General features: G+C 40.8%; 1 protein-coding gene across 1 annotated transcript in view; it reads right to left on the bottom strand.

Moving 5' to 3' along the window:
- Positions 1 to 13,748, bottom strand: part of DHRSX (dehydrogenase/reductase X-linked) — a gene marked incomplete at its 5' end in the record, with an annotated part of 135,058 nt that overhangs the window by 43,620 nt on the left and 77,690 nt on the right. The window contains one exon of the mRNA XM_026071523.1: positions 7,911 to 8,118. Coding sequence (XP_025927308.1) covers positions 7,911 to 8,118 — 208 coding nt within the window. The remainder of the gene's footprint in view (positions 1 to 7,910; positions 8,119 to 13,748) is intronic.

Here is a 13,748-nt window from a genome sequence, read left to right as displayed (position 1 = left end):
GACCTCTGGAAAAAATAATTAAAAGATGCACCTAGGCTGGCAGACTGATTGACTTTTGGTGGAAATTCAGATACTGAAAAAACACTTTGAGCTGAGAACCAAAATATTTCATGCAAAAATTAGAATATTTTAATTTGGACATTTCTGTGGTGCCATATTACAGCTAGCATCATGATTAAAAGCTCTTGGACCTCTCAGAAAGCTGCAGTGATCCACAGGGCACTTCAGTCTCTATCCTGCTTGGGAAGCTAAAATAATGTGGTGTACAACTGGTCCCTGTTTCCCATCATAAGAAATGCAGGTCAACTGCAGCACCTTATACATAATGAGAGCAGATGAAATGGAGCAATGAAGCTACAACTGTTGTAAGATATTTTGGCAGTACAAAAACTACTGTAGGCTAAAATATTGTAGTTTTACAATGACTTATTTTATTTAGAATTTTTTTTTTTCAGAGAAAACACAATTTTTACAGAAAACTCTGTTTAGTCAAAAGACCTATTTCTGGTCTTTTGAACAGAACAAGTTTTACTTTCCTGTAAGGAAAGGTTTAGGTTGTGGAGCAAAGAGGAGGTTAAGAGCTACCACTTTTAATCACAGAGGCAGAAATCTGCCTTTGAGTCCCTCCACTACAGCTTCTCATCCTTAATGCACTTGGCAGCATCAGGGCTGTTTGGTTGCAAAGAACCAGGAGCAATAGCATTGCTGAATCCAGAGATGTGCTGAAGGCAAGCTGATCATTTTGACTGTGTCTCCTAACATGTTATTCTGGGGATTTACAGGCAACTGTGCTAGCTTTCCCCAGATACACTACACAGCTCAAAGGACAACACTGCTGAAAAGGTATTGTGAGGATGGTGGGAGCCAGAGCAATTGAGAGGACATGGTAAAAGAATTTGAATAAGCTCTCAGAACTTGAACTCCCAAGCTTTTAAGGTTCACTTAGCCTTAATGAGTCTTTCTGCTCACAGGGAGATGTTAAACTAACCTTCACCTCTCAAGGGCGACAATCTATCTCTGTTCCATATTCTCTGCAAGTCCCTTTTGCCTTCTCTCTTAGACTAGCGCAGTACCTTAACTTTCAAATTATCATTGAAATGTCTTGCCATTTCAGAAAATAGCATGTGTATGAGATCCATTGTCTTTTATGCTACAGAGAGCTGATTTTAACCATTCAACCCACTGAGGAGGGAGAGGTTGAGTAGCAGAAACATGCATATATCAAATACCTCCAAACACGTTGCATTTTTGAACTTGCTCAGAAACACTTTATCCTATTAAATAATTAACTGTTATTAAGAACATATTATTAAGACCATCAATTCCTTTTACACAGGAAGGAATTTAACATTGTGACCCACAAAATAGCTATACATAATTTCCCGGAATACATTAAATTCTGACATTATCTTTGTGGTAGTGGTGTCACACTGTTATTGTTCTTCAGAACAGCAATGAACCTAAAAGTATTTTGACTAGATAGAATGAAAGCACACCAATAAATTTAAAATTAAAACTTTCCAAAGTTGATATTTTGACGTAAACATATCTTCATTTTGTTTTGCAGGAATGGATGGGGTTCACCTGCAGCCTACAGCAGAGAAAAGACACACACTAGCGAACTTAAATCCCATTTTTGGACTGATGAGAGAAGTGGTCTTCTGATATAATAGCCCACTTGTTTTTTTTTTTTAATTAATTCTTAATATTTGAGATCTGTGCCTTAACCAGAACACTAATTTTCCAGGCCAGCAGAGTTAATTTTTGCAATTATCACTAATTGCTGCAAAAGGAAGGGATCATGTTGCAAATCAGCAAATCCTTTTGCATTTATACAAAAAAAAAAAAAAAAAACCTGCAAAGAAACATTAAAATATCATTATGTAGATGCAGTAAGCATTTGAATATTTATACCTGTGAATACATAATCATCTAACTATACAGAGAAAAGCTTGGAAGCATGTTGCAGGAAGGACACTTTAACTGAAATTAGCAGCATGCAGTAGTTAGCATTTGGTCCTGTTGAGGGAGTGTGATTTATCTTGTAAATAGAATCATAATATACAATAAAAGTCATTGTGGGACAGCCGTTTAAATGATATAATACAAACAAAAACCCATACTCCCAAATGAAATAGAACCTATAATAACATGTATCTTCTTGTCTAGAAAAATCTTTTATGATTACAATTTCTATCCTTTTCACATAATTTTATTAATCCTGTAGTAGTGCTAATCAAACTAGTCCAGTGACACAACTCTCTAAATGTCACTGTGAAAGACTTCTGTATTGACTAAAATGGATTTACAAATAAAAGAGAATTATTTAAAATCTCTCCTACTTCATCTTATAAATTTTCTTTATTATTTATAAATTTGGAAATAAAACAACAGTATTGTGCTACTACTATGCTACACCAACTACACATTTGCTTTTGATTGAATTAAAGATACTGTACACTAGTGGATATTTTAACTTGGATCCCATAAATTCTCTCATAAGGAGAGAATTAAGAAGCTACAGGTGACGGATCAGTCATGAAGAAGCACAGGAGGAACCATCTGGGAAGTTTCCCCAAAGTGTTCATTTTTTAAAATGCTGGCTCATCAAATCATTCAAAGGAAAATGCTTAAACAAATATCCAAATAAAAAAGTGCTTTGAAATAGATGAAAATATCTTACTTCAAGAGGATGAATTTTAAATTAAAGGTTTGGAGTGTCAGTTTGATCAACATTTTACTTCAAAATATTAAATGCAGTGTACTTATAAGGATTATTACAAACTAAATTTGAAACCAAATATTTTGAGATCACTGAAATAAATGTTTTTGATCTGAAAAAAATGTATTAACATTTCACAAAAATATTCAGCATTTTAATTTTTCATTGCTATTCATGGATGACATTTTCAAAATCTCAGCAGTTCTTCTGGGATAAAACCTTCAACTTTTCTCTCAGACCTAATTGCAACTTTGTTTACCAGCAAACATCAGCAAGCCATGATGAAGGAGACTATTCGTCCAAGAACAAGAGGTCTCCAGACACTTTGTTAGAGAGATTTTCCCAGCAGTGTGCAATGTCCTCTGCTACACGCTTTATGAACTGCCTAGCAGAAGAGATTAACTGGAACTGCCTCGTCTCCCCAGCATCCACTCTTGTCCTAGGCAGTGCTGTTTGCCCTATTTGACACCAACTAGGCTGCACATGCATCAGCTGGGACTTCTGGAATTCTTTTCACTTCAATCTCTGCTGTACCTGACATGATTCATGCACTAGGGCTACAGGGAAAAAAGCACAGAAATTACCTGGGGACTGTACCAGCTTGGAGAATTATGAAAAAAACCATCAGTTCCCTTTGCAGTAATAGAGCAGAAGAAGGAGAGCAGAGAAAGTGTAACTGTTCCTGAATGTACAGAAGACTCAGACCAGAAAAGGAGCTCTGTTACTATGGCTGGGGAGTTCATAAATCTGTGATTCACAGCATTACAGGGCCCATTTGGCATGCAAAAAGAAAGGATGATGAAAGGAATAGTTAGTCATGGAGAAAAACCTAGACAGAACACACAAAGGTGCTGCTCACCTCTGGGAAAGAGAGGACATTTGCGTGAGCATGACACAAGGGGAAGCACTTCTACAGCCTTGGAAAAGGAATAAGGTCTTTTTTTCTTGGTTTTTCCTTAAGTTCCCTCTTACTTTTGCAGGCAGAGTACCTGAAGGAGAGCCCTCTATCCGAACCTTATAAGAGTACCATGAACTCTAGGGAACTGTTCAAGCCTATCTCAAATGGAGAAGATGGCCATATGCTCTTCAAATATTTGCTAAAACCAGACAGCCGTATTCTGCTGAGGCCATATATTTTTTCTCACTCTTTAAAGAGTGTTATTTAAGTCAGGCAAAAGAGGAATAAAGAACATGACAGTTATGCTCTTCTACTGTTAGAGTGCAGTCAGCATGCAACTGCTTAAATCACCATTGCTGAAATGTTTGCAGATAGCGTTTCTGTTAAACTTTCACCTTCTTGAAAACAGTAGTATTTGAAATAGGGATGAAGGAGAATGATTTGCCTTAGGGATCCCCTTGTCAACTCATGTGATTTCTGTTTAAAATGGTCTGGATCTAAAAGACCACAAAAGTGTTTGATGTTCTTCATATATCCTTCAGCAAAAGAACTGGGAGAACAGTCATTGCTCTGGTGAGTTTGCATTTTCAATAACACACATGAAACAAGCTATGCCCTGCCTGTTTGGAACAAGCTCTGTCCTGCCTTGATGTACCCATGCTGTTTCTCTTATTGGTGTGTGTGGGAAGAGGATGGGCAGGAAGGGGGTGAAATGACATTTGTAGGAGAAAAATAGGACTGGGGTTGGGAGGAGAAAATAAGAGGAGAAATGGAGAGAAAAGGAAGAAATGAATTGATGAGTGGAAATAAGAAAAATGAAGAGAAAAAAAGGATGAGATAGGGAGGGAAAAAGCAAGGGAAAGAAAAACACTGAAAAGACACAAGTGAAGACGAAACTATGAATATAGAAATCAAGTAGGTAAGCATGAAGAGAGAGATAACAAAGGAAGAAAAATAATTTAACAAACAAGGAAAATCAAGAAAGGTGTAAATTAATGCTCCCATCAAAAAGAGCTGAAAGGAGAAATATGGGATAAATCAGAACGGTGAGATGGTAGCAAACAAATAAAAGAGGAAATGTGGAAGGCAGTAGCGCAAGCTGTATTTAATACTGTTCCTATCCCTGTACTGGCATAGAGCTTTCCACAACTATGTCTTATGCCATTGCCCTGTGGTCACTGTGATATGGATGACTTCTGAGTTCAAATCAGAATTCTGAGCAGTGAGAACAAGCAAAATAAGTTCAGGAGCTATGACCACAACTATGACTGGAAACCCAAAGTCTCCTGAGTGGGAGAATGATGCCATAGAAAATCTGTGGTAGAGAACTGAACCTCAGTTTACTTTCTCCTTTACGTCAAGACAGTTTTCTGCCTTTCCTTCTCTGCCGTATTTGATGGATGGATCCCTCCTCTGCTACCATTACACACCTCCAGTTTGGACACTGGCACAACCAAAATCTATGAATGATGAGACAGGGGTATGGTAAACAATTCAGTCTGCTGCTATCAGTAATTTTTCCAGCACAGAGTACAGCTCCCTTTCTCCACAATGAGTAGACTCCAAATTGTTTTGCTGCCTTGCTGTGACCAAGCAATCAGGGAACACAGATCCAAGTCACAAAACAAATTATGGCCAACTACTGCAACTCAAAATAAGGAAAAAGCCAGTACAAGATTTTTTAAAAGATCTCACATTCACAAGAGCTGCAAAAATGAGGGATGCCATCACTGGAAAACTATGGCAATTCACGGAACATTGTCATATCATAGCACTTACCATGGGTGTCTATACTGCATCCATTAAAGTTCTTAAATATTACTCTGAATCACAAGGCATCTCCATGATGTAGACAGTGTCTGTGTATGGTACTTTGCAACAGTCCTCTAGCATTGCTAAGCTACCATCTCATGCTGCTAGCACATATTCAAACATGCAAATAATCTCACTGTCTTTAGCAGCACCATTTGAGAGAGAACTAACAATCCTCCCATGTTGGAGCCTATCAGCAGTTAAGCTTAGAAAAAAAGGGAGCCTCCTCTTCCAGCTGAACCAAGAAAAGGTTTGGAGCTCAAACCACAGGCCCTCTTGAAGCCATTGGTGCACATGTATGCTTGTATATGTGTATGGCAACACTACCAGCTCCCAGCTATTCCAAACATTGCATGGAGAAGAGTGTACAAAATCAGTCAGATTCTGTCCTCCTTTATGTCTCTTTTTATACCAATAAAGTTGAAATGCAAAAGGACAGGATTTGGCGCAAAAGCTGCAGGTAAATCTCTTTTTTTTTTTTTTTTYCTTGGGAGGGGGGGTCATCACATTGGTCATGTTCACGCTCAACAACAACTTTTCTAACTGAAACATTTCCAGTTCCTTTAAAATATGAGTTAATAATAATGAACCACAGATAAGGATGATCCTAAGCTAAAGAGGCACAGTACAAGGTTTTGCTATAATCAAGGAAACTACTGTTATCTAGAGACACAGAACAGCCACATTTAATTTTGCATTCTGCACTTTACCCCAAAGAAATACTAATTACAGTCCCCTTAGTCCCCTTGCATGGTGCCATCCAGCACACGCACATCAGAAACAATGAACGTATACATCAAGTGAAGAGTAAGGGTAATTTCCTGCGGTTGTTTTACAAGCAAGATATTAAACTGCTACTACCCTGCAGAGTTTAAACAATGTGCTTGTAATAAAACTGATGCCATAGTATGTAATCAGAAGTCAAACAGAAAGTTTGACATGCTTAATGCAGCATTCATATGTAAAATGTGCGCAGTGGAAACAGCTCAGCCCTCTAATTTTAGTCTTTGTTCCAAAATGAAACCTCAGGCCAGGTGCCTCTAAATACTTGCTAAAGTCCTTGTTAAAAGCTGAGCACTGAGACACAATTTCTACATAGAAATGGTGTAAAACTCAGAGTCCCTTTATACAAGCAGAAATTCTTTGAAGCTGACCAGTAGAAAGACTGTAATTGAGCTTGCTAGTAAGCAAGTAATTTCCACAAGTGACTGCATGTGGAAAATTTTTAATTTATCTCAGTTATCCTGCTTGTTTCTCAATTAACTAAACTATGCTACACAGTTTCTGTGTGACATCAGAGATATTCACTGCATCATTTGGCATCCTCCTGATGTTAAAAAATCCCACAGACATTAAGCCACAGTTTTTCTAAATGAAAGTACTTGGAGAGAACGTGGTCATGCAGCTCCATGGATTTAGAATAAGAAGAGTGGGTTTATGTGGATCTCGATAAACTCCCGGTTCTTTGTCACTTCAGGAAAGCTCAGAGGGTAACACGGCCAAGAGGTGGGGCTCACGCATTTGCAGTGACTCACAGGGTTGCTTTAGGAGATGACAAGGGCAGCAGGGATGTGTGGCACAACCCAGGGACAGGGAGGTCACTGGACAGCTGGGAACAGCTGCTGTCGGTAGCTGCYGCGGAGGTGGAGGAAAGGGAAACACCGAGCGTCGGAGATAAGCTGGAGGTTAGAGGCAATGGGGAGGCAGGCAGCGGGGCTGGATGCCGGAGCAGAAGGACTGCCATCTGAAACGGGCCGCGGCGGCTGCCAGCTGGCAGGGCTGGGGCGCAGCCGGCTGCGGGCTGGTGCGAGGGGAGCTGCTGCCAGCGGGCAGCACTGCCGGGGAGGAAGGAGCAGCAGACATGTGGGTTGGGCGCAGCTGAGAGCCAGCCAGGCAGGTGCGGCCAGCCGGCTCTGCCAGAGCAACGGCCCGGGCTCCCAGCRGGGCTGCAGCCTGTCGCCAGAGTGCCTGGGACGTGCCCCAGCAGCGCTGCGCCGTGCTGGAGGGGAGTCAGCAGCCACAGGCATCTGTCTGCACCCGTCCCAAGGCAGGATCGGGGCCTCCGTGCACGCAGCCCCCGGCAGATATTTACTCGAGGATGAAGTATATTAGCATTCTCCCAAGCCGTTTTACAGCATCCCAGTTATGCGGGCTCCCTGACTAGGCAATGGTGAGTCCRGACTCTACACCACAACCATCACTACAGTTTAAACACCAGAAGGGAAGCAAGGCTTTCAAGGTTCATAATAAAAGACTCACTTTACCAGGTTATAAATTATTTGTATTTTTGACTGAAGGCTGCAAGCATTGTTCAAGCCTGAAAGATATCAGCAACTGCTTGAAAAGCATTGCTAATTAAATAAAAAAAGCCAACCTCCCCCCCCCCCCCGCACACACATACACACACAGAGTCAGTATTCAGCAATAATTTTCATTGAGTTGAATGCAGATCAGCGAATACTAAAAATGGATCAGTACCTGCTTTGTAAGTCATCCAGGTGCAATTTGCCTACATAATGGGTGGCTGATGAGACAGTGATGATTCTAGCGTTGTGACTGTGCGTTCCTGATTGCTTCAGCGTATCCAAGAGGAGGTTAGTCAACAGGAAGTGTCCCAAGTAGTTCAGGCCGAAGTGCTCCTCAAACCCATCCTCTGTCTTCCTTTCAGGGACCAGCATCACCCCAGCTGCAGGAGAAAGTAGAGGTAAAACCTGTTGATTTATTTCAGAGAAGAAGCAAAATAGAAGCAACATAGATCTCCTGCTGCACAGTGTAAACACAGTATTTAGACTGATGAGTGATTGGTGATGGAATGTGAAGTCTAAAGCTGAAACTAATTGATTTCTGCTGAGAAAATCCAATTCAGTTCCTTTTTCCAGAAAACAGGTAGACTGACCCCTCTGTCCCTGCACCACTGTGAGGATAAATGAGTTCATTTGTGAAAAGTGTTTTGAAGACATTAAAAGTTGATTTAACCCACTGTTGGCTTGCCAGAAACCCAACACTGCAGATCCATGGCAATAATAAATCTGTCTAGGATAGGTGGGAGCTAGGGGATCCCAACAACATTCCCTCCATCAAAGAGCTCACGGCAGGGGAGGCAAGACCAGGTTAAGTCATAGATTTGCCCTCCCAGATAGCTTTCTGCTGAGTCCTGGCTGGAGTTTAAAGACCTGTTCYGTCTTTGGTTAAAATCTGCAACTTCTCTCTCACTGGTGCGGGTGAGAAAAGATGTAATAAATTTGCCCAGTATGTATTAATAACTAGGTTTACATACAGCTGCATATTGAAACAATTTATGAATACCTATTTTGGCAATATTTTTGCGTATATTTGTACAAACCACATTTTTCAAACTCAGTGCATAAAATAAGTATCCAAATCCCTAACATTCAATGTTGATTTTAGCATTTTGCAGAGAACCCTGAGCTAATGTATAAACTATACTGTGTACTGGAGCTTTGCATGGGATAGCTATCCCATTCAATTATAATGTGAACTCAAATGCTATAAATTATTCTTATTTAATTAATATTTAATTATCATACAGGTGGACCTGACCTTTGCAATTTAAATGCAGAYGTATGTGGTTCATGGAGAATAATGTTGCAAGCCATTTGTCTTCTCTCTAAAACACAAGAATATGATACAACAGAAAGGCCACTTCTGCTCATGGATCTAAAAGAGCTTCACCCTAGAACAACTCATATGTCAATTAGAAACCCTTAACCATTACATTTCTTATCTTCAGACTGGTGATGGCATATTAAACTACCATTTTAAATTATACATTGTGCATCTGCGCCACTACTTCTTTTGGGGGAGTGGGGAGGGGGCAACTGTCAGACACTTCTGCTTTGTTACTGGCTGCTCAGATTGAACAGAATATGTTTTAAGTATCTTTTCAGCCTGGTCAACATCCATAGAAATTCTGTTTTATACCTATGGGCTGCCTAGTGCTTAATGGGCCCACATATTGAGGAAATAGTGGTCTCTGTGTGAAAGCACAGTCCAGAGTGAAACACGGGCATTTGCAGGAGTGGAGTTTACCAGTTTTCCTATTGGTACAGACTGCTGTTTTATACAGTTAGGAGAGAGGGCATATGAGGGAGGTGGGATAGAGCAAYGGTGAAAGGAAGTAAACAAAAAACATAAAACACAACAGATGGACAAGAAAACAAAGGTGGGGAAGTGAGAGGAAGACAACTGGAGAAGAAGCATGAATAAAGGGAAGGAACAAGAGAAGAAGATAGAAGGCCAGAGTGGGAATAGAGCAAATGAAAGGTTCACATGTGACATAATGTTCTCTCATATAGAGGACTTTGGACATTAACAAAACCCTTCCTCCACTCTGCTGGCTGATGGTATAATAGAAGAAATGCAATAGAAATTACATGATTAGCCTCTGCAAAAGCTCTTCTTGGCGTATATCTCTGTCATTACAACCACTTTCCTAGATGCCTCAGAATGACAGGAAAACTCGGTTGCTCTGCATGTCAAATCTCATCTTTATTAATGGAAAGACACAAATTAGAAAGCGTTTGTTTGAATGTCCTGTTGTATTCTCCTTCCTCCTCGACAGCACTTATTCTGATGAATGTTGCAACTGCTCACATAGTTGAAAAAGATTTCCCTTTCCTCTGTACTTCTACATATGCAGCACATAATTACATCCAGAACAGTGGTCTGGACTAAACACTGGCATGAAGGTTACAGAGAGACATAAATGTGAGACAACTTCTGCTGCAACTCAGAGAAATTTCTTTTTTTCTAGGGCATAGGGAAGAAGGAAAGGGCAGGAAGGGCAACACACCCTGAGCTCGCAGATGAAGTCTCAGTTGACTGCAGTGGGAGTTTAGCAGAGACACAGCTTGGCATGAGCTGTTGGAGGGCAGATGGGAACAACACTGCATCTCTGAGCACTGGGTTTGGTACAAGAAAACAATTTGCATCTCTCTGAAGCCCATCCTGCCCTCAGAAGCTCTGAGGCTTCGAAGAGAGGGAAGGAAGTAGCACTGCCAACTTGCAAGAGGTTTATTTGCAGCAACACTGATAAAATCTAAGTCCGAGAAAGGGAGGTGAACATGAAACAGCACTGGCTGTGCAGATGTGAACCCCAGTGGCTGCTCCCACGTCTGCCCAAGCTGCTGCAAGGCTCACTATAGTGCCCCCMCACACCTCTGCAGCCTGAGTCAGAAGGAAGGAGAGAGAAATTTGTCAGAAGAGACCAGAAGCATGATAGACAGCTGCTACAGCCATTCAGCTTTGCATCATAACCAGCAGGCAAACCTGGGGAGTGAGGCTGTCACCGCTCAGATCAGCACTCGGGCTACCTGTACATTGACCCGCCTTGACCTCTGGAGAGGCATGGGATTTCAAGAGCACAGAAAGGTTCTGCCCTCCACCCCAATTAGTATCCACCATCTGTGCTGTGCATTCCGGAGGCAGAAAACAGATCTAAGCTAAGGTTGAGAGATGGAGAAAATTCACACTCATGCAACACACAACTTAACCTTCTGGTATGGCATCCATACAATACATATCTGTCTGACTTTCATTATGATTAGTCAGTTTCCTCAGTGTTTTTGGAGTGGATGTGAAATTTGAAATGTTACACACCTTGGTTCTGATACGACTGTCTTTTAAGTTCTCCTCTCTGATTTAGCTGGATTGTTTCCAGAGGCTTTGTTTAAAAAGCCGTCACTGATACGAGTATGGCACTAAAAAATGAATCAATAAGTAAGCTGATAATGAGCTTTTGCTTTGCAATTGATTAGCTGTTATTATTGAAATATTCAGGGAAAGAACTGACAGTATGCATGCAAAAAACTGCCTAGATGCCACACAGATGTGTGATCTTGCAAGACTAGAAGTAAATTAGAATAAAGAAAATATTTTGCAGCATAAATATTCTGGAAGACTGTTCTTATCGTAGATATGGTACTACATTCCAATGTGCTGCAGTTATGTATGTATTGTAGTATGTTCAACTTGCACACATTTCATTAGGTACATTTAATAAAAAAACTTTTTTTTTCTTTTTTATTATGATGTCTATTCAGTAGACAACATTGAGGATAATTTTCTCTCAGCGAATGAATGCACCTCAAGAGAATTGTCTTTGTAATCAGTCATTCATCATGATTTTCTATAAAAGTTTCTAATGAAACTTTTTGATTGGGATCCACCAATGAAAAAGTCATATAGCATTTTAARAGCATAATGAATCTGATGTTGCACCCAGCAGAACTAAAAAGTTTATGACAGGCATAAATATTATATGCATGCATAAGGTATTTTTACAGGATTCTATAGGAAAATTTGTATCATGCCTACCTCTACTGCTGATGATATTAAACATTGCTATAATTCCTGTACCTCCCTCTGCACAAAACATCCGTCAGCTCTATTATAAGATTTAAGAGCTTTAAAAATACAAGTATTTCATTCATTTAGATTTATTTGCAGTGAGCTACTTGGAGGTTTTTAAAGGTATTTCTCTCAAACTCACTTTAAATATATCAAACACAACCAGGAAAGATTTTAAATCTCTCTTTTAGATGTAGATCAAAATCTCTTCCTTCCCAGCCAGGCTCATGGAACAGGGTTCAGAGACAAGTCTTTTTACTCCTGGCAAGCCAAAGGCTGGACAGTCAATGCAAGAGGTCAGTTGCATACATTTACATGTAATGCCTTCGAAGCCGGAGATGAACCTATGTAAGCACATTCACCTAATGCTTGCTATTTACAAGTAAGAGATAGGTATTGTACCAAAAAAGTTCCCTAAGGGATAAAGAATAGAGAAAGAGTGATTCCACATGAAAGCACAAAGCCTTTTTGAGAGACGAGCTTTATATTGGTGTAACCAATTCACTTAGTAGCATGTTTTTTTTCAACAAGAATGAAGGCATACAAGCCAATCCACCTCATTTAATATAGTTCCAAAATAGCTCTACTCTGCACACACATACGCCAACAAAAAGATCTATCAATGGATCTATCTAGCTATGTAATAGTATAGCCCATTTCTCTCCTAAATAAGGACAGCTACAGAGGAGTGAATATCTCTGTACCTATATAACAGCATGCCTTGTTYGGGCTGCAGAGGGGTGAATTTACACCACTATGAAGCACATACGCTTGCATAACTATATCCAGAGCACTGTGCTGGTACTGTACATCTGTTTGTATCCCAGAAAAGCATTCTGAGTGTAGACACAACCACACACAGAAGCTTAGATTAATAATATATGAAAGCTGAAAAGACAAGAATTCAAAGAGTTAAAAAACAGATTAAGCTTGATAGAGATCTCTAATGATACAGTCCTATTTCCTATTTCCCCAGAGGGACTTGTGTAGGTAGTTCTAATTCTTGCACTTCTTAATTTCTGACGGAGCTCTGAATATATGTATATGCAGCTTCCTAAAGCAATATGGGGTGAAGCAAAAGAAAAGCAAGGAATTTTGTCACATGGCATAATGATGACACCAGACGACACCTAGAACCCACATCAGTGGATTCGACCCCTCAGAGAGATCACCAGGACATCTGCTATCAGTTGGGCTGGCTCAGTAGCAGGACAGTCTCCTGTATGTAGACCTTCACTGGAGGGGACAGGACACTGCGAAAATAGGTTTCATAACCTGCTGTTGAAAGCAGGGGGATGCTGGGACCCAAGTCCTGGGCTGTGGAGGAGAGCTGTCTGCAGCAAATTTGGATTCTCCTGCCTCTTCCCTGAACAAGTTTCTTCCACATGAATCTGCCCAAATCTCCGTTCCAGGGCTGAGCAAGTTCACACTAGCTCCAGTTAAGAGGGTTGTGTACTGCACGCTCCCATTTCAGCGCACTGGCTTCCTGACAATTCCCCAACTCCATACAGCAGCACAAGGCATGGCCCTGCTGAAGCCAAGGATGGCATGCCTCTTCCCAGTCAAAACTTGGAGCTGTGTTCCCCTCCCTCCCCTCCCTCCAAAATCAGGTGACCTGACACTGATCTTATCAGAAAACAAACTGTGTGAGGGAAGGAGGGGAGAGGTTCAGCCCCAGACATGCATATCAGTTACATCTGCCTCCATACCTCCTTACAAACAGTAAGTTCGTTGTCCCTAATTTTCTTATCCAGCCACTCTAACTCCTTTGTGTCTGTATCTTGTGAGATCTCCTGCTGCATCCTGCAGGAATCTGCCAGTCGCACACCTGTTTCGCCCTTCCCTCCCTTTTCAGACTCATTTTCTCACAGAGCCATGATCTGTGGCTCTGGGACTCCCAGCAACAACTTCTGAATCCCCTGCTCAGTTTCAAACATTTGTGACACA

Source organism: Apteryx rowi, unplaced genomic scaffold (genome assembly GCF_003343035.1).
Source record: "Apteryx rowi isolate R43461 unplaced genomic scaffold, aptRow1 scaffold_327, whole genome shotgun sequence".
NCBI lineage: Eukaryota > Metazoa > Chordata > Aves > Apterygiformes > Apterygidae > Apteryx > Apteryx rowi.
This window is presented reverse-complemented; position numbering and strand designations above follow the sequence as displayed.